Source organism: Lynx rufus, unplaced genomic scaffold (genome assembly GCF_022079265.1).
Source record: "Lynx rufus isolate CCGP_SWC_20201006 ecotype Redwood Valley unplaced genomic scaffold, mLynRuf1.p SCAF_3, whole genome shotgun sequence".
Classification (NCBI taxonomy): domain Eukaryota; kingdom Metazoa; phylum Chordata; class Mammalia; order Carnivora; family Felidae; genus Lynx; species Lynx rufus.
In genome coordinates this window covers 1,762,291-1,783,795 of record NW_025814845.1, presented here as the reverse complement: position 1 = coordinate 1,783,795, position 21,505 = coordinate 1,762,291, and the positions used below count along the sequence as shown (strand labels likewise).

Sequence of the window (21,505 nt, the reverse complement as noted above, 5' to 3'; positions counted from 1 at the left end):
GCCCTGCTCCCTGGGTTGCAGGACAGACCGCGTGGCCCCCAACGCCTGCTCTCCGTGTTGCCATCAACCGCATTCGACCGCAGCACCCCGGGTCCTCCGAGCACAGGGCCTCAGAAGAAGAAGATGGGGAGACTGCGCCACGTGTCGGGGCAGAAGGAGCAGAGGGCTGAGGAAGCCCAGAGACAGGGCCCGCCGCTGTGAGGGTGACGGCTTGTCGAAAACGGGGACCGCTCAGCCGAATCTTGAAGGAGCAGGAGGCGGTCAGGAGCAGAGGACGTGAGGGCACCGGCCCGAGATGGGGTCTGGAGATGAGGCCACACGGCAAACCCAAGGGACTGGAGCCAGGGTGTGCCGAGGGGGATACAGCAGGAGGTGAGCAGGGCCGGGTCCCAAAAGGCCTTGAGAGCTGCCCAAGGGGCCCCAACTTTATCCCCCGGTAAACGGGGAGCCAGCGTAGGGTTCGTAGGAAGAAGGTGGCGAGGCCAGACTTGTGCCTCAACAAGACGGTTCTGGGAGCTGTGGAGGGAGGAACGTGCTGGAAGCCAAGGGGGCAGCCAAGAAAGCAGAGGGGGTCCCAGGACAAGCGGATAAGGGCTCGAAGGAACCTTGCAGCGCTGGGAAAGCAGAGGCCTGGCAGGACGGGTCTGGGATCAGACAGCCTCTGCCTCAAGCCCCTGCCCGCTGGCTCTGGGGTCGCCTCAACACTAGGCAGGGGGCCTGGGGCTGCAGGCCAGCCCCCAGCCAGCTCTTCTCCAGAGGCCTCGTTCCCAGTGTTGGGGTTTCCTGTCCCATTTGAATGTGCTGCCTGGAGCCGCCCTGACTTCCTGTCTATTCCAAAGTCTTCAGGTGTGGCCTCGATGTCCCGCGGTCATTGCTCTGCCGGATGACGCGCCCTGGGCAGCCCCATCCTCCTCCTGCTACCCAGCAACGTGCAGGGCTGCCCCAGGTCAACACACGCGGACGGTGTACATGGCTGGGCCGTTCAGCGGCCCGGGTGTGGCCTGGGACGCAGGCTCTGTGCCTGCACAATTGTCCCCATGCTCTACCCACAGGACCCAAATCCAGAGTCCTGTACCATCGGGCCCCACAAACCCAGCGGGCAGCATGGGAACAGCGTCTGGGGCCCCTCATGCTTCTGATGTGAGGCTCTGCCAGGCCGTGGAGGAAGGGACAGGTGACAGGGTCGCTGCCCGGCCTGGAGGGAACAAGCCCTCATCCCCTACAGGGAATGATACACGCAGCAAAAGCCTTCAGCCGCGGGCCAGCCAACAGTGGGGAGCCGGGCCGGCAAGCGGCCTGAAATGACTAGCGTTCACTTAGTGCAAGTTACAGAGCCCCCGTGGCGAGGGGGGGGCTGTGCCGGGGACTGCAGGCAGCCCCGTGAACGAGGCACATGCGGTCCAGCCGCACCTCGCTCAGAGGCAGCTGGCGACAGAGCTGCGGGGAAGGATGGCCCGGGAGCAGAGTCGAGTGGAAACGACAATCCGGGGGAAATGGGATTCCTCTGGGTACTTAGAAACGGAAAGCGTGGCACATGACGACAAACGTCCGGGTGCCCTAGCCACAGAAGGGCGTGCACACGGGCTCCTGTTCCGGGGCAGCGGCCGGCACCCTGTCCTTCCCACCACGAAGGAGCAGGCTTGGCCTTGGGGGCACAAGGTCAACTTTGGATAGGCCCTAAGTGTCTGATGAGCAGCGATACAGGAGCCACTGACCACGAGTGACCCACCAGAAGCTCCTCAGGCATCAGCAGTCCCAGGGTCCGTATGGGGACCGGGGGACCGTGTACTGACACTCGGGCCCTCAGAAGGGCGATTCTTCCCATGGTACTTTGGTATTTCTCAGCAAGTTTCCCAGCCTCTTGCAAAGGCTGACTACTGTCTACAGGCACAAGGCGCCGGGGTGGCTCAGTCGGTTAAGCATCCGACTCTTGATTTCAGCTCAGGTCATGATCTCACCGTTGGGAGATCGAGCCCCGCATCGGGCTCTGTGCCGAGCGTGAAGCCTGCCTGGGATTCTCTCTCTCCCTCTCTGCCCCCCCCCAGTAAATAAATAAACATCTCAAAAAAATAATAAAGGACATCAAGAGCTCACCTCACTGTCACCTGAGATGGTCCCTCTTTTGAAAAAAGAGGACACAAATTAGAACGGGGGAAATCAAGGGCGGGACCTGGGAATCTGCAATCAACAGGCCCTCCAAAGGAAAGCTGCCGATTTAAGAGGAAGGGAGAAGGATGAATCATAATTTGTGGATCCCTAACTACATGCCAGGCACAGAGCTAGATACTGTGTATAATCTTCTGGATGTGGTGATCGTGGTAAGAACCGGGAAACAGGCTCCCCCAGGTCAACGCCACAGAGCCAGGAGCTGGACCGGACCTTCACAGGGCTACAGGCTATGGGGTCTCAGCTTCAGCCGAGACCCCAGCCCCACGGTAACCGAGGTGTGTGCGCAAACCATGCCGATTTTGGCCACGCTCGCGTGCTCAGCTTTCTACTGAGACAGCTCCACGTTGTTAGACGGCAAGTTTCAGAGGCAGCAAACCTACCGCCCACAGGGGCTCCGTGTAGGGTTCAACCGTGACACTGGACTTCTGCGGAGCAAGCCCACCCTCCCCAGATGGGCCCTGGGGGACCGCCGGGGGTTCTCCCGCAACTCCCCGTGGGGGTGCTGAATAGCAGGGTCCCGAGGCGAAACGCCCACACCGGTTCTGTCCCCAGGAGCACGGTGAGACAGGGTCAGCAGCCTTTGGGGCGTAAGGGTCCCCCCCCACCCGGGATGAGGGCTGGATCTCACCACTGCTCTGCCATCACGATTATCTGCAGCAAACTGGGGTGTGGATGTGGGACCGGAGAACAAACCCCCTTCTGGGGGAAACACAGAGTCCAGGGAAGCTTGGACTAGCCAGGGAGCAGAGACGGGCTGTCAGACTTCCAGAAAATTCTGGCACGAAAATCGGTGTCCAACAAAGGCCCCGGCAAAGTGGTAAAATACACAGATACATAGCAGACAGAGCACGATGGAGGCATTTAAGGGGAAAAGGAAACTACTGAATCCCAGCAGCCTGCGGGAGGGAAGAAAGGGACACTGCCCAGGCCCGAGAGACAGCCCTAAGGGGTTACAAACCTGTGCAGGTCCCCACCTGCCCTGGACGACTCCAGGAGTAAGTAGGAGCATGTGGGGGAAACTGTTCTATCTTGAATCTTGAGACAAAGACAAGAGGTTCGTGGATCATGGAAACAGTTAAGCTGAGAAGCCTGCGCACAGCTCAGGAAAATGCCCATGGAGACTCCCAAACCCTGCCTTCTGGTGGCAGTGAACTATTTCACTTAGGGACCGAACATCCCATCCTTTGACATGATCCAGTGTTGTGCAAACACGCTTCGCCGGTACAAGCAATTTGCTTATGCACTCGACAACTGTTTAGGGACACGTACTCTGTGCCGAGACGGTGAAGGGGGTGCAGTGAGCAGGACACAGCTCCTGCCCTCCTCACCCGCTGTGCACGCAAGCCTAGCAAACCACAAGTCAGTTCTAGGCCCTTGTAAAGTTCTCTTCCCATAAAGGAAATCGGGAAAAGGACAACGGAATCCTCCTTACTCCGCGAACTCTCATACAGGTTTGAAAAATAAAGTCACAGCTCAACAGGGGGACTCCCGAAAACCCTACTTAGAAGCTTTCTAAAACAATTTTTTTAATGTTTATTTATTTTTGAGAGAGAGAGAGAGACAGAGCACGAGCAGGGGAGAGGCAGAGAGAGAGGGAGACACAGAATCGGAAGCAGGCTCCAGGCTCTGAGCTGTCAGCACAGAGTCTGACGCGGGGCTCGAACTCACAAACACGAGATCATGACCTGAGCTGAAGTCAGATGCTCAGCCGACTAGGTGCCCCCCTACTTTAGAAGCTTTATGGGGCGCACAATGCCACAATACTCCCAGCTCTCCAGGCCGAATGCCCTTAGACCACTGCTGTTTCAACACATCCTATGGTGAAAACGGCATTCACGCACATGACTGGCAGCTGTACGAAACGATGCGTGTTTTCCGCACGGCACAGGGGGTCGCGTGTTCCCCACCAAAGCCTTCACACTCTGTGGATCCATATTTCAGCTTCCGGGAATCTGTCCATGGGAACAATCCAGACCCTGGCGCAGCTTCCTGGACTAAAGGAGGCCACCGGGGTGGCATTTACAGAAGCAGAAAGTCCAGTCCCTTAAAGCAACGGTCAACACCCAGGGAATACAACAGAACCGGCCCAGAACGCTGCCTACCGTAAACACACTCCGCGCCAGGAGTTACAGCTGCCAGGAGCTAAAAGCAAACATGTCCGGCACCGAATGGAACACAAATTTATGGCCCATCTACTCAACGGATTATATAACCATAAAAATTTGTTTGTATGACGACAGGGTCATGACACGGATAAATGCTTTATGGTAGAACGTTAAGTAAAAAAAAAAAACAGGAAGCAACAGCATACTCTACAGTCATAGTTACATTGTCAAGAAAGAAAAAGATGGGGCAGATCAAGGGCTGGGGGTGGGGGAGGGGCTGCATAAAACGCCAGCATAGATGGCGCCAGGGAGGCCCCGCGGGTGACATTTTGCTTATTTCTCAGGTTAGTCTGTGGTGCTGTGACATTGCTTCCCAGTAAAAGTGAATATTTAAAAATAAACAAGTTGTGGGGCGCCCGGGTGGCTCAGTCGGTTGAGCGTCCGACTTCGGCTCAGGTCACCATCTCACGGCTCGTGAGTTCGAGCCCCGCGTCGGGCTCTGTGCTGATGGCTCAGAGCCTGGAGCCTGCTTCGGATTCTGTGTCTCCCTCTCTCTCTGCCGCACCCCGCTCGTGCTCTGTCTTTCTCTCTCTCAAAAATGAAAAAATACATTTAAAAAATGTTTTTAATAAAAAATAAATTAAACACACTGTGCTGAGCCACTTCCCTTTCTGAGTCTCTGAGGTCAGTACATAGAGACATGTGCCTCATGCAGCTTGACTTAGTGGTGGAAACGTGGGCCTTGGAGCCCAGACTTGAATTTGAGCCTCCCCCTTGTCAGCTCACTTGGTCTCTGAGCTATTTCTATCCCCTATACCTACGTGCTTCCTGTAACCATCAAATGGAAAACAAAACGCCAGCCTCACGGGGCGACTTATAAGGACTCAAAAACACAGCATACGTGACCACTCAGCCAAGTGTCCCAATTCGGCCCACAGATAAATTTTATTTGGGCCATAGAGTGCTCTATCAACATTTGTGCCAACATTTAACATCCTTAGATGTTTTTTTTCAATTTCATAAAATAATCTCTTACTGTATATGAACAAATTGATGCAAAATAAAATGATAAAAGGAGGTCAGGGAGAAATTGCTCCCAACACATTTAACATTAATATTCCCCAGTATTGGCAAGGTAGAGAGAAAGAGGCCAGTGCGTTTATGGCCAACGAGACGAAAAATCAGTAGGAGATTTTTAGACATGTTCGATATTATCTGAGTTTAAAATATGGACATCACTTGATTCCTTACTCTTCCCCTGTGGGTCTATATTATAGAAAAACTTACATAATGTGTTTATTGAAGAATATTCTTTATGGTATTTCTCCATAAGGGCGGATGTCTGAACAGGGATGGCTTGGAATGATCAGGAAGAGGGAAGCACATCCATAAATGTACAAAGGAAAAACACTACAGCCCTCCTTTCCACAGTAGGACGACCTTGGCCAAGCCCTTCCCCAACGCTCCACGAGGGAGCAAGAAAAATGCTAAATACGCATTGGGCCACTCACTGCTATTGCTGCTGTAACAAATTACAACAAACTTTACAGCCCGAGACAACAGAACGCATCATCGCCCATCCCCGTAGGTCAGGAGTCCTGGTTCCCTGGACTGGTTCTGTGTTTCGGTCTCACCCTGATTTATTGCCAAAATCAGTTGTCGTCGCTTCCAGAGAGGCTCTGGGAAGAGTCTGCTTCCGAGTTCATGAGGGTTGTCTGCAGAACCCAGATCCCCTAAGGACGGATGTTGTCGCCGCCTTTGCTCCTGGGAGCCTAGCACCCTTGCACCCCCAATTCACAGAGTTGGCACTGACTCGTCGAGTCCTTCCCAGACTCTGAATCTCTCTGATGACCTCCCCCTACTGCTTCTCTCTGCCTTCCTTTTCCGCCTTCCTCCTGCGTGGAAAGGCTCCTGGGACGACACTGGGGCCACATAGATAATCCCCATCCTAAGGGCACCTGATGGGTAAACTTACACGTGCAAAGTCCCCCTTTCAGCGGTAACTAGATTAAAATCCTTAGATTTGATATAAAGTAAGGTGTTTGGGGTGAACTGGGCCCCCCTCTCCCCAAGAAAGACACGTTGAAGCCCTACCCCCGGGCACTTCAGCAAGGTCACTGCCGAAGTACTTGGTTAACATGAGGGTCATGGTGGAAGAGGGCGGGTCCCTGACCCAGTATGACTGGTGTCCTTATAGGACGACAGCGACGCACCGGGCGAATGGTCTCTGACGACAAAAGCAGAGGTTGGAGTGACGCAGCTTCAAGACAAGGAACGCTAAAGCGTGCCAGGAAATCACCAGAAGCTAAAAGAGCCTGGGAAGGACTCCCCTACGGGTCTCAGAGGGGGCACAGCGCTGCCGACACCTTTATTTTGGACCCCCGGACTCCAAACCGCGAGACAAGACGTTTCTACTGTTCCAAGCCGCCGGGTGTGGGGTACTTTGTTACGCAGCCCCAGGGAGCTGATGCACCAAGATCCCCATCTCCCTCCCACCACTGGAGTATGTGGCACTACCCCCTGTTGCCTCCTGCTCAGGTTGCCCCAGTCCCCACCACTCCCTGCTGCCAGCCTCGAGAGCCACGTGCCTGTGGCTTTTCGGCAGCACATCCACACTGCTGTTTTCCCTAGAGAAGACAAAGATTTCTCTACAACCACATCTCTATTGAAAGAAAAACCAGGAGGGGCGTCTAGTTCAAACGAAAGACCCACGTCTCTGTGGCGGTGAAACGAGGTTCACGGGTTTAAATGCAAACTCTTTTTTTTTTTTTTTCACACCTGCCCCAATTTGCTCTGTTTATTCCAGCGTGGCCCCTGTGGCATCTGAATTCTCCCTGTCCAGCTGTGCTCTCCCTGCCAGGACATCTGGGCACCGTCTCTATAAAACCACATCTTCCAAAAAAAGAACACGGTTCTGCGTTATTCGAACAAAAAGAAGCCCAAAGCTCCTGATTTTTTTTAGAATGGGATATAAGATGTCAGAAACCAAGCCCGAGTGCGTTTTGAATCCTTCAAAAGGTCTAAGTATTTATGCTTTTAATTTGGGGCAAACAGCGCCTGAGGCCTACAGACAGAATTCATCGGTGAGTTTTCCATGAATAAATTACAGTCACTGGTCCGCGGCCATAACCGATGCGCCGAGAGACGCGATAACAGCTTTTTCACCACCAAACGTGCAGACATGTGAGTGTCCCTGCCGTTAGGACCCCTCACGGATTGCTTGCGTCTCCCCCCTCCCCTGGACCATGCAGGACACCAAGCAGGACAGCCACACCCCCGCAGACTCACCTTGGGTGGCTTCAGACCTTTCCCGCGATGTCGTTTGGAGCGCAAGAGACGTTCTCTCTCCTAGAAGGAGATACAACGGTTGGCATTATCAGCCAGCCTCATATCACACCAGCCAACCCAGCTGGCTCCCAAAGTGCGCCTCCCCACCGTCGGCACTGGGTGTGAGTTCGTCCAAGTTCTGAGCACCCGCGTGATGGCCGCCTCCCAGAACTGCACGCTACAGAGCCACCCCATTTACTCGAGTCCTTAATGGGACTGGGACTGTCTTGACCAAAAAACACCGAAGTGCGCCAGTCCTGAAAGCCCCAGCCTGTCTGCGCTGGGGGCTGGAAGTCATAAAGCACAAGGCAGTGCTGACTGGCGATCGCCGTTCTGTCAGTGACCACAGCCCAGGATGAAATAGTTTGCGGCTTTGAGCTCAGACAGAGCCGGGTCCAAATCTTCATGGGCCTCCTCTGAACCAGGTGACGCGTTTTATTTCTCTGACTCTCAGGTTCTTCCTTTGCTCTATGGGGCTAGAACCTACCAAGCAGCGTGTCCCTAAGAAAGAAACAAGAGCCTGTGGCTGCCTGGTGGCCACTGCCAGTAAGATCGGCATCTGCAGGGCAGCGGAAGGAGTGGCAGCCTTTCCACTCCAAGCAAAACCAGGACGTCTCTCCTTTCTAACTCAGCCCTGCTTTTCCCCTTGGCTACCGGGACGCCCAGAGGCAAATCTGCTGTTTGGTTATAGCCCTTATGGTCTACCCATCCGTCCCTCCTCATCTCAATGGATGCAGCGATCTTTATTTTTTCTGGGATTGTTGGTTTATCATTCCTCTTTCAACTTTATTGTCATTTTATTGAAGGTGTGTTTTCATCTTACGTTCTACCAAGTTTTTGGGTAATGGAGAAAGATGAGAGGAAGGATGGATAGAAGGAAGAAGGTATGGCAGAAAGAGGGGGAGGATGGATGGATGGATGGATGGAGAAATGGAAGGAAGAAGGGATGGAAGGAGAGAGAGGATGATGGGAAGATGAGAGGATGGATAGATGGATGGATGGAAGGAAGGAGAGGGTGGATGGATGGACAGATGGAAGGAAGGATGGATGGACAGACAGATGGAAGGAAGAAGCTATGGGAGAAAGAAGGGGTGGATGGATGGATGGATGATGGATGGATGGGTGGCCGGACAGCTGAGGGATGGAAGGAGGGAGGGGGGATGGGAAGATGGGAATACGGACGGAGGCAAAGATAGATGGAGGGACGGGAGGGAGAATGGATTGGTGGGTGGAAGGAAGAAGGGAAGGACTTAAAGAGAGAGGAAGATAGGCCAGCAAAGCGAACTTGACAGTTATGGTCAAAGCTTTTTCTAGAATTTTGATCACTGGCTTTTCTACTCTTGGAAGACCAATGAGTGGAACCATCACATTCCCTCTTGGGCATTAAGAACACACTTTGCTTCTAGGGTCCAACTGAAGCTTCCTGCAAATGCTCTCTTACTGGTGCCTAAGCTCCTTTCACAGACAGAAAAAGGATTCTCTGGATATAACAGTCGCCTACTAAGACACACTCCTCTCCCCTTAACCTTGTAGATGTAGAGTCTCAGCCAGCCCTTCAAATTCTAGCCTGATTACAAGGTTCAGGCTTTCAAGTTCATGGTCTGCAATAACTAAGCTAAAAAAAAAAAATAGACTTCTCAGGGACAAACTGTGCCCACTGTGTCCAGGCCAGACGACCCATTCCTAAAACGGATGCTGCTTCTTAGCAACAGCAAACCAGGGAGAAGAGTTGAGAAAAAGAGTAGCCATGGAGACGGCTTCCAGGCACCAGCGGTGTCTTTTACACAAAGTCGCGGCTGCTGTCTGGCTGAATTAAAGCAGCAAGGTGCCCGCGCGGGTGAGCTCCGTGAGACCCCACCCGCATCAGCAGCAGCGCCCTGGAGCCTCGATGCCATTCGTCACACCGCGTCGCCCGGCGCCACACCGAGCGATGTCACCAAGCGCGAACGTACCAGCGAGAGGTCGTCGATGACGTGCTGTTGTTCCAGAACCTGCAGCCGCAGGAACTCGATCTCCTGCTCGTCCCTCGTCAGGCTGAGGTCGTTCAAGGAAGTGTGCCGCTTCAGGGACGCCTGCGCCGACAGCTTCTCTTTCTGCAGCCAGAGGGAGAGCGCCCAGCAGGAGGTTGGTTACAGCGCGAGCACCCAGCAGGAGGTCAGGGGGCTCCCGGCGGGAGCTCAGGGGGCACCCGGCGGGAGGTCAGGGATGCAGGAGGGAAGAAGGCTACCCAGTCCCCACGCTGGAGGAGGGGACAGGTGCAGACCAGAAGCAAGCTGCAGGCGGAGAGAACGAGCTGGGCAGGCGTGGGGGTGGGAGGTGGTCGTCCAAACCCGGGCCCTGGAGGCTGGACGAGGGAGCTGGGGAGGCAAGGCACGCCACCGGCGATCGTGTCCCCCTCACACCGGGGCCTGCTGGGGTGCGGGGAGAAGGGCACCCCACCTCCCAGAGCCTCAGCCTTCTTGCTGGAAAAGGGGCGACTGACACCGCTCGGGACAATGAACCTCGGACTCCTCCACGAGCCAGCAGTTACAAGACACCGCCCTGGCCACAGAGACCGAGCACTCTGATGGGAGCAAACGCAAATCCCTGATGCAACGGTGGCCGTTGCTCTCACGTGCGAAGCGTCTGCAAAGAGCTAAGGACTCCGTGAGGCCTTTCCATGCCAACACTCCGCCCTCTGGGTAGCCCCGCGGTGCCGATAACCACATCCCCCCCCACTTTATGGACGAAGACGCTGAGGCACGGAAAGGATGGGGCTGTGTCTGAGGCCCCGGGGGCGGCAGGGGGGGGGGCAGGGCTGAGGCGCAGACCCAGCTGCGGGCACTGCCTGGCCTTCTGCCTCCGGGCACAGAGCCCTCAACACCGTGCCCCCTAGAGAAGCGGGGCCAGCAGGGCTGGGCAAGGTCGGAGGGCCCTGGCGAGCTTCCTGGGGGAGGCGGGGCTGGGCGGAGACTGTGGGCTTCGAGGGTCAGTCGGGGGCTGGAGAGGCCCAGACAGAGACTCGAACCCAGGGCCGACTCACCATTTCCACATTCTCCCTCATGACGCTCTTGATTTTCTCCTCCATCCTCTGGATACTCTGGAGCAGATCCTCATTCTTCTTGTTCATCCGCTTGTTCTTCTCCACAAGGGGCTTCAGCTGGACCTCGGTCTCCCGGGAGCGTTTCAGCTGCGATCAGAAACACACAGGAGGCCGGTGGCTGTAAGGCCCAGCGGACTGCTGACGTCACACCCCGGAGGCCAGCAGGGGTCCGACCCGGGACCGGAGCTGCCTCGCTGGGACCGCAGACCCCAGGAAGATCCCTCAACCACCTGGATCCCAAACACAGTATCCCACCTGAGGCTCGGGGGGGCCTCGCGTAAGGCAACAGGGGAGGCCCACAGATCCGCCCCCGGGCACCCCGCTGGCAAGTGACCTGTGCTGGGTCCACTGGTCTGCACTTCCTTCACCTCTGGCCATAACCCCCAGGGGTCCCGGGTCTCACGCGCAGAGGTCAATCCCATGACCCGGATGCTCCTGGCCACCATTCCTCCCCAAGTACGGACCTAGCAGAAAGCTCTACCTTCTTGAGACAGCAGGCAATCAATCCTGGGCCCCACTCCACGCCAGACTCGGTGCCGGGACATCAAACCCGAAGGCGTTCCCTGAGTCTGTACAACTAGGGGCTGTCCTTCCAGTCTCTCCCGTGGGATCAGCGCTGGGGGAGCCCCTCTGGTGCCTGGGGCCCTGTGCTGGGGGCTGAATCGAAGGGACGGCACGCCAGGGTGCCCGTCCAACGTCAGAGGAAGAGGGCAAAGGCAGTAAAGGAGGTAAGAACACGGTGAGCCAAGCGCGGGCAGATGTTCCAGGCGGGGAGACCACGCGCCCTGAGGTTCAGAGCGGGCAAGAACACAGCTCGTTCAGTGCAGCGGGAACACAGAATGTGGGGTGCTGGGCGTAGAGAGGTGGACACGGTGAGGCCTGGTTTCGGGGGCTGGAGAGCTCTGTCATTTAGTTTCTGCCCCGGCCCTTGAGGGCTGCTCTGTGTGGTCGGGTCTGCCTTCTCGAACACACTGTGCCTCCCCACAACCCCAGGAGGGGCCCCATCCCCACTTTACAGACAGAGAAACTGAGAGCAAGGAGGTGGGATGCTGTGCTCGTGGCCACACAGAAAGTGCTAGAACCAAGAATCAAGCACAGGGACTGACTGCAGATCCCTGATTTTGGTCGCCAGGTTGTAAAGTTAAGATCAAGCAGTCTGGGGGGACCCACTCAAATATAAAATGGACCTTTGAGGGGCGCCTGGGTGGCTCAGCCGGTTAAGCGTCCAACTCTTGGTTTCGGCTCAGGCCATGATCTCACGGTTCCGTGGGTTCAAGACTCGCGTCGGGCTCTGCGTTGGCAGAGAGAAGCCTGCTTGGGATTCTCTCTCTCCCTCTCTCTCTGCCCCCCCCCACTCACACTGTCTCTGTGTCTCTCAAAATAAATTAATAAACTTTATGAAAAAAAGTAGACCTTTGACCCATACATTCTACTTCTGAAAATCCTCAGAGGAATAAAATTCCAAGTGGTAACGACAGAAATGTGTCTTCGGGTGGCATATGCCCATAACAGCAAAGAAACCCGAGCAGCCTAGAGGAATGGGTGAATGAGCCACGGGTCGTCCTCAAAGGGGGGCGTGAGCCGTGCACCTGCCCAAACGACAGCCGGAACTGATGAATCATGGGAAAAAAGCAAGTTGCAGAACAATAACACAGAGGAGAAAATATCCTGTCTGTAACGGCCAAACGACAACAGAAAGTCTCCCGGTGGGTGTCGATATATCTACACCAGTTTTAAAAGCATGTAAGAACCACCCCCAAACAGCTAATAGTAGTTATTTCATGATTTGAAGATCAAAGTGCCGGCTAGCTGCTCAATTTTTGCTTTAAACACTTCAGTGTGCTCCAAATTGTTGCACACAAGCTACATTTCTTTTCTAATCTTCTCAGTGAACTATTATGCAGTACACGAGGGACTTTTTTTAGTTAATGAATATTTAAGCGAAAAGCGTACATCTAACATTAGACATACAGTCTGATTAAAGCCACTTGAAAATATGCTTTCAAAAATACTTGATGGAGGAGTGCCTGGGTGGCTCAGTCAGTTAAGCGTACGGCTCTTGATTTCGGCTGAGGTCATGATCTCACAGTTCGTAAGATCGAGCCCTGCTTCAGGCTCTAGGATGACAGTGTGGAACCCGTTTAGGATTCCCTCTCTCCCTCTCTCTGCCTCTCCCTTGCTGTCACTCTCTCTCTCAAAATAAATAAATAAAAACATTTGAAAAAATTAAAAAAAAATACTTGAAGGCAATGACTTTACTTCGATCCTGTTAAGATTACAAAGAGGTGACTCTTACGCTGTTCATCTCGCATGGTTCTCACACACTATATAGATGCACTTGCTTTCACGATAAAATTTAGAATCAACACAAATATGACAAGACACTTGTCAAGAAGTTTATGTACCGACTCCCACGACATAAAAGTTCACTTCGCTGTTTATGCAGCAAATTTACACATATTCAGGAAACTACTCTTTTTACTAGATTATCTTTTTATTTGTTTATTTATTTAATAATTTTGAGAGAGAGTGTACATGTGCCGAGTGGGGGAGGAGCAGAGAAAGAGGAAATGGGCGTCCCTAGGGATTCATTTTTTTTAACCCAGAGTCCCTGTTCGTTATCTTTAAAATTAGAAATATGTGAACTTTGGGACTCCTGGGTGGCTCAGTCGGTTGAGCGTCAGACTTCGGCTCAGGTCACGATCTCACGGTTCATGGGTTCAAGCCCCGCATCAGGCTCTGTGCCGACAGCTCCGAGCCTGGAGCCTGCTTCGGATTCTGTGTCTCCCTCTCTCTCTGCCCCTCCCCTGCTCACGCTGTCTCTCTCTCTCTCTCTCTCTCTCTCTCAAAAATAAATAATAAACATTAAACAAATTTTTAAAAAAGAAATGTCTGAACTTTTCTGCAAAAGAAAGTACACAGAGAAGCAAAAAACCTAAAATGATCCATCATTACACCACCTAAAGCAGCTCCCAATATCTGTCATGACAATATGCATGTTTGTTTTGTAAACTGCATGTCGCTTTAATTTACTGTGAGCAAATAAACGCGACGTCTACCGTCCCTCCTAACGACTGTAGACAGTTCACTGCCTAAATGTTCCATAATTACTCTACCCAATACTTGAGTGTTGAACAACTGGGTTTTTGTTTCGTTTCGGGTCACTTTGGGTCGCTAGCGTCAACACTGCAGTGAACATCCTCTCTAAACTCCTCACTGTTTGCTCTGACTCTTTGCCCAGAATAAATTCCTATAGAAACAAAGGGGAGGAGCAGGTGTCTTCACTGAACGTGTGCTAGATTTTTGGTCAGGAATTAATGGGAAAGAAAGGAAAGGAAACCAGGAGGCCTCTGCACTAACTATGAGTTCAAGGCGGGTTTTTCGGCCCCGGGGTGGCTTCCTGGTGCCCTGCAAGGCACCGTCTGTCTCTCGGGGGCTGATTACCAGCTCGTTCCTCTCGTCTGCCAAGAGGGTGTTCCTGTCTTCCAGCTTCCGTATCACCGAGTTCAGTTCAGCAATTTTCAGTTGGAATCGCCGTACGTCTCGTTCGTCCATATGTTGATCCTAAAAGAAAGTCAAGATACGAACGTACTCGAAGATGCCTTAGTGACTCCGAACACTCCCAGGGAACTCGCGGGACGTGACCGCGAGCTCCTCCTCACGGGGCCCCACGCCACGCTGGGCGCCCCTGCAGTCAGGCCACGGGGACGACACCCCAGGCCCTGCCAGCGACCCGCAAGAGACTTCGTCTCAAAGTGACAAGAGGTCAGGCCAAGACAGCTGTGCGTGGTCTCTGGGCACCTTCACGCTCCAGCCCGGGCCCGCTGTGTCTCTCTCACAAAGGCCCGTGACGGACGTGCCAGGACATCCCTCAAGACCCACCGGGCCAATCTCGCCAGCACCTCCTATGCTGTCCGCACAGAGCACGCACGACAGATGTTCAAACATCTGGTGGCTGCACGAATGAATGAATGAATGAATGAATGAATGAGTGAACGAAGGCACGCTGCTTCAGCTTCCTCTGAGCACATTGCCCCCAGAGCCCCTTCCTTCTGGCTAAGGTCCTACTCATGTTGCAGGGCTCTGACTTCAAGACTGGGCGCCCTTCTGTGCACCCGGCACCGATGCCTTCACTTCTCTTTCCCACTGGGCTCCAGACCGGCTGGACACAAACGCAGTCAGCTGCTCTCCCCTCCGTATCCCCAGGCCCAACGCTGGGCCCTGCACGTGGTTAACGTCAGCCAGTCTGGGGAGGGCGGCCAGACGCACGGACAGACGGAAGGGAGGGAGGGGTGAGAGGAGGCAGGCGGGCAAGGCGCCCGGGGGGAACGACCGCAGAAAGGACAGGCAGCGGTCAGCCACGAGGCCCCGGTGCTTGTGTGAGTCGCCACTCCCCGTACCTGGACGCCCATGAGCTCTGCCATGTCCCCGATGCCAGGCGGGAGCTCTCTCTTGGGACTACTGTGGTACCGCTCAGCCTCTTTGACCTGAACCAGCTGCTCATCCAAAGCCTCCTTCTGAAGAAGCAGCTTCTGGGTCTGGCCGGTCTGCACGCCGAGTTCCTTCTCCAAGGCCAGGATCACACGGTCTTTCCCTCTGATCTCGTCCATCTGCAAAAGAGAAAGAATGAACAGTCAGCCTAAGGGCTCGTGACCACGGCAATCTCTCCCTCGCTGGCCTGAGGCCCAGAGGAAAAGGTTAAGAAGGATCAAGGACCCAGGTCAGCTGAACTTGGAAAACTCAGGACACAGAGGGGCCACTGTCCACGGCCCAGGCCCCGCTCCCCTGAGCACAGAGGAGCAGACAAGTTACGGGTTCGATGGCCAGATGCTCACCACTGAAACAGGGCTAGGTTCGTTTCTCTCTCACGCGAATTCAATAAAACAAAATCCTGACCTCCAGGCGCCTCCAGCCACCTCACGCCCCACAGCTCGGCTTCCTCACCGAGTTGGTGGGTCTTCTCTCCCACTCACCCCCCAAGCCTCTCCCGTCCGGTCACAGCCCCCACCTCTCCACCAACACAGCTCTCGTTAAGGTCTTTGATGCTCCCCTGGCCCCCAGACCCACAGGGCAACTTTCTGTCCTTCATCCTCACCAACATGTGACCGAGCCACTCACACCCTGCTCCACGAAGCTCTCCCGCCCCTCCCGCCCTATGCCATGACTTCCTGGTTTCTGTCCTTACAGACTCACCTTGTTCCGGCCGCCATTAAAGTCTGGACTTTCCAAGGCTTGGCCCTCTTCCTTTCCCCAGGCAGCCGCGTCCTCACCCATGACGTTAAACCCCCATATGCAGCCGACACCCCAACGTGTTCCCCAGGCCCTGACTTCTCTCAGAGCCCCAGAATCATAGAACTAACTGAGTATTTGACATCTCTGCTGGGGTCTCTAAAGGACCTCAGTGTCTCCACATGCAAACCTCAAAGTAAGCCCCAGTTCGCCCCAGCCCGGTCTTGTCCAGCATTCCCTAGAGGAAACCAAGCAGAAAGCAGCTCACAGAAGAGAAAGCTTTGGCCCCGGGCCATCCACTTCAACTGATTCCAGACAGAGAGCCAATGGCTGGGAAACTGCCCCAGTAAGGGTGCTGTGCTGGGGTATCCCCTGCCACTGCGTGTCCTTCCTAGAAACTGAGAACGTGAGGTCATTTGGGAACAGGGTTGCTGCAGATATAGTTAGGAGGAGGTCACACCGGAGTAAGGTGGTCCCTATGACTGTCCTTAGAAGAGAAGACGAGGCACACAGATGCCTCCACTCACAAGGCTGGGTAGAGACGGAGACAGAGACTGGAGCGATGGACCCAGAAGCCTGGGGACATCACAGACTGCCTGCAGCCACCAGCCCTGGAAGAAGCAAGGACGGTTCCTCTCCAGCGCCTTCAGAGAGCACGGCCCTGTGACCCCTTGATCTCAGACCTCCCGCCTCCGAAACTATAAGCCAATAAAGTTCTGTTGCTTTAGCCACCCAGCTTGTGGCCCTTTATTACAGCAGCCCTGGGAAACGGAGACAGGCTTTAGAAGGGGTAATTTGCCAAGCACTAGGAGAGAGTGACGCGGGAGCCCAGCAGTGCCAGGAGCCCCAGGAGCTGGGAGAGGCTGGAAGGACCCTCCCCTGGAGCCCCCGGGGAGCACGGCCCTACCGGCACCTTGATTCCTGACTCCTGACTCCTGGCCTCCAGACTGTGCGGGAATACCTTTCTGTTGTCTTAAGCCACTGAGTTGGTGGCCGTTTGTTAAGAAAGTCACGGGAAACAAAGATACTCCGTGGCTGTGATCCGTACCTCTTACTTGTGACTGTTGCACCTCAAGTCCAGACACAGACAGTCGACGGCCAAGAATAGTGGTTAAGAGCCCCGTTCTGGGGGCGCCTGGGTGGCGCAGTCGGTTAAGCGTCCGACTTCAGCCAGGTCACGATCTCGCGGTCCGTGAGTTCGAGCCCCGCGTCAGGCTCTGGGCTGATGGCTCAGAGCCTGGAGCCTGCTTCCGATTCTGTGTCTCCCTCTCTCTGCCCCTCCCCCGTTCATGCTCTGTCTCTCTCTGTCCCAAAAATAAATAAACGTTGAAAAAAAAAATTTTTTTTAAAAAAAGAGACCCGTTCTGGCAGCAGACGTAAAGCTGATTCAAAGGCCCTCCCCGACCCCGTGTGGCCTCCTGAGGCACAGCACAGGCAGGGCCACCTGTCGGACCCAGCCTCAGCCTCCGTAAAGTGGGGACACGGACACCTCTTAGGACCTCCCCGGTACAGTTGTGGAGAGTTAGATCTTAGTGCAGAGGCTGGCATGTTATAAGCTGTGGTCAATGTTGGCTGCCCCTGTGAATCTGTGTTAGCTCCTGGAGAACATATTGAACCAGCAGACCATATTACAGAAGGGGGAATTGGTACCCTCAAAACACTGGGGGGTTTTCAAGCAAAAGTCCTACAGTTCTGAAAAACTCTTTGAGCCGCCTTTCTTTTAGAGCAAAGAGTGTGCTCCCCTCCCGCCACATCCCCAGCCCCACAGGACAATCTCCTGGGACTCCAGCCAGGGGCCTGCCTGCCTGGCACGGGTCTCCTGAAGCCGCGGCAGAAGGTGCCCACTGCTCCCCCTGGTGGCCACCCACCATCAGCTCCCCGCCTGGCCCTAATCCCTGGGAGGAGCACCTCCCGGCCGTGGAGAGGAATCCTTAGGGATGCGGAAATTGTTGCCACTGCCCAGGCCAGTCCAGAAGCACTAAACAGTACGTGAAAGGAGTTCATTAATGTAAACCACTCACGTGCTGCCATTAATTCAACAAATACTGAGCCGAGCGCCACTGATGGGTCCTGGGAAACCTCTGCAAACAAAACAGGCTAGAGTCCCTGCCCTCAGAGTTTCCACTCTGGAGGGGGAGGTAGTCACTAAACAATAAGTCAACACTGCAGTGGCTGAGAGAGGGATTCGCGCAAGCGGGAGAAAAGAAAGTGTGGGAATCAGCAGGGCCAGCGGGACGTGGTGCGAGTTAACAGGGAGGGTCCCCTCGGCATCCGGGCCACTCATTTCTTGCTTTGCACTGGAGCCCAGAAATGGAGCCCCCACCATGCATTACACTAGCTCCTCCCACACAAAGCGGCAGGACTGCGAGCAGGACACCTCTGGAGCCCCAAATTCTGCACCTTAGGAAAGTGCCCGTTCCCCGCTTACTCTCGTAAACGAGCAGAGGGCTTGCACCCGTCACCCTGGGAAAGGTTCCCAGAAAACGGTTTCCACCAGCAGTGATGACAGCCAGGAACGAATGGACAATGCAGAATGTATTCTGGAATCAACATCTGTCAGGTTCCCCAGCCAGAGTCCTCAGGGCCCCCCAGGGTAGGAGACTTGCCAACTTCACACAGCTAAAGGCAAGCCCTCCATTCGTGGACTTTATGTCTGCCTCCCAGGCTGAGTTCTCAGCAACCCTGTCCCCTTCCCCCAGGATGCTGACAAAGCCATGAATCTCTGACATGAGATTCCCCGACCTGCATCCCCTGAGCGAGCAGACTCCCTCTCCCAGCCTCTGCTCTCAGCATATGTTACAGGAGAGGGGTGGGGCTGAAATCATTCCAGTTCCCAGGGAAGGCCCTGATTGGCTCACAGCAGTCACATGCCCTGTCCCCTCACATTCAATGGCTCCGGGATGGCTACAGGACCCAGTCAGAACGAATAGCCTAGAGAGAGCATAGCTAGGACCCTCCTGTTCCTCCTTAGGAGCTAAAAAGGAGATTCACTTTCTCTGAGCTGTGTGTGTGAGGATGGGGGGGGAGGGGCCCGGCACAGCAGTGACATCTCACCAGCCCAGCGTGAGATCCCCGAGGCTGGAAATGGCACAGGATGAGTCGGAGCAGAGACTGGGAACCCTGGATCCCGGGGGGGCATGAGTGCCTCTAGAGCCCTGCCTGAAGCTTCTCCTACTCCTTCAGTTACAAATGCTGACAGATGATGGTTCAAGCGGGTCGGAGGTGGAATTTCTGTCACTTGCGACCAAAAGACCCTGACACGGAGTTAGGGAAAGCACACAGACTGGGTGATGGCTGTCACTTCCTTCTCACGTGCCAGCGCGAGCTCGGTGCCACGTCCGTACTTACGAGACACGCTCTGTCTTCAGAAGACCCTCACGGTAGACACTACCCGCCCCGCGTCACAGCCAGGTGAGGCCTGGAGAGAAGCATGTGCCCAAGCGCTGGTCAGCAGCAGGACCACGAGGCCAACTCAGGTCGGCCTCTGCAACGCCCTCACCATCCCACGTGCCCCACGGGTGCAGAATCCAGCCACCTCCCCACGGCCGCATCCACCAGGACGTTTGTCCCGACAAGAACCCTCGTGTGGCCAGCTCCCAACATGCCCAGCAACGCGCGAGTAGCTTGGTGAGCTCCACCGCACCCGAAGTTCCGGGAACGAAGCGGGGGCTGCTACCCCGACACCTGTTCCCGCTCTCCTCCCGCCTACCTGTGGTCAGCGACTAGCGTGAGCGTTCGCCCAAATGTCACGTCGACCCTAAAAGTCAGAATGGGATCTTACTTGGAAACGGGGTCTCCGTGGATGCGATTACAATGGACGTGAAGAGGTCACACCAGATTAGGGCGGGCCCTAGATCCACGACTGGCGTCCTCGCGAGAAGGGGGCGAGACACAGACACACGGGGGAGGACAGGCCACGTGGCGGCAGAGCCTAGAATGGCACGGCCACAGGCCGGGGGGCAGCAAGGATTCCTGGCCACCACCAGAAGCCAGACGGGGCAAGACAGGATTCCGCCCTGCAAGCGGCAGGGGGGGGCGTGGTCTCGCGGACCCCTTGATTTCAGACTTCCGGCCTCCAAAACCGAGGGAGAAATAAATTCCTGTTGGGAGCAGCTGAGTTTGCAGTGACTTGTTACGGCAGCCCTGGAAAACTAACAGAGCACCAGACCGGATTTATCACACTGCGGTGCACTCCGTAAAGGGACTACATTTCCCAGTGCCCCCTGCAGGTAGATGAGGCTGGGTAACTGTTGGCCAAAGCGGTGGAAGTGGAAGTGTATGGAACTTCCAAAAAGAAAAGCGTTCTTCAGTGAAGACTACGCCCTTCTTCATCAGCCCTCCTACTGCCAACCTGGGATGAAGACGTGATGGCTGGCGCTCAGTGAGCATGAAGGCCCATGAGGGCAGGGCCACATCCCAAAGTCCATTCTGAGGAGAAAGCTGGGAGGTACCCGTATCCCTCACTACTCTGTGGAGCCCTGTGGCAGCCCTTTCCGGACTTCGTACACAAGAGAGAAATAAACTTCCAATGTTGAAGCCCTGGCGTCCTGAGGGAGTTGTCCCTTATGTGCCACCAGGCCTGAGCCTAACTGGCCTAGGGAAGGAGTCCAGAAACTGGTGTCCCTGGGGCCGTAACTTCCTTTTCTGCTTTGCTTTTTTTTTTTTTAAACATTTTCATTTATTTTTGAGAGACAGAGACAGAGCACGAGCAGGGGAGGGGCGGAGAGAGAGGGAGACACAGAATCCGAAGCAGCTCCAGGCTCCGAGCGGTCAGCACAGAGCCCGACGCGGGGCTCGAACCCACGAACCGGGAGATTGTGACCTGAGCCGAAGTCGGACGCTTAACCGACTGAGCCACCCAGACGCCCCTCTGCTTTGCTTCCCTTAAGACGCATGTTAAATGTGTAAGCGGGGCGTCCACAGACCTGCCTGCATTTCCGATCCCATCCGATCCAATCCCGCTGAGCAAGAAATGAAACGCGGGCCACCTTCCGAACACGTTGCCACGAACAAACAGCCTTGCCTGAGAAGCGACATTTTTCAAACTGGAGGGGGGTGGGGGGGGGGAAGTAACGGGAGAAATGGACACCTGTTCTCTTCACTCGATCCTCCAAGTGGGGCGTTTGCAGTGAAAGCCACACGCCCACCGAGAATACCTGAACTGAGGATATTCCCGTTGAGTGCCGACACGGAAACAGACACCACGTCCTCTGGTACGTTTTAAATAAGCTCCAGCAGTCCCTTAGGCAAATATTTGTTTCTTCCCTATTTTTTTTTTTTTTTACTTTAAACGTACATTTCTCCTGCCAGAGAGGAACACAGTTCATGGGTCTCTTGTTACACAAATGGTAAGACGCTGCGAGATGCGGTAGTTCATTTTATTCTCATAACCCCAGGGCAGGTGCGCAATTATTCCCATTTCGCAGAGTACACACCACAGGCTCAGAGATGGGAGGCAGCTTCGCTGGGGTCACCCAGTAAACAAGACTGGATTCACACCCGGAGCAGACTCTCCCCCAAGGCTTCCCTTCCCCTGATGTGATAACACCTCCCCCCACCCCACCCCACTCCACCCCCACACCCAGAAAGGAAG

The 21,505-nt window shown here is 54.9% G+C and overlaps 1 protein-coding gene across 2 annotated transcripts in view; it reads right to left on the bottom strand.

The window, feature by feature from the left end:
• Positions 1-21,505, bottom strand: part of JAKMIP1 (janus kinase and microtubule interacting protein 1) — a 119,385-nt gene that overhangs the window by 41,061 nt on the left and 56,819 nt on the right. For both annotated transcript variants that reach the window (XM_047091815.1, XM_047091816.1), the window contains 5 exons: positions 15,084-15,293; positions 14,128-14,247; positions 10,624-10,770; positions 9,554-9,694; positions 7,563-7,622 (listed from right to left, as the gene is read on the bottom strand). In XM_047091815.1, coding sequence (XP_046947771.1) covers positions 7,563-7,622; positions 9,554-9,694; positions 10,624-10,770; positions 14,128-14,247; positions 15,084-15,293 — 678 coding nt within the window. The remainder of the gene's footprint in view (positions 1-7,562; positions 7,623-9,553; positions 9,695-10,623; positions 10,771-14,127; positions 14,248-15,083; positions 15,294-21,505) is intronic.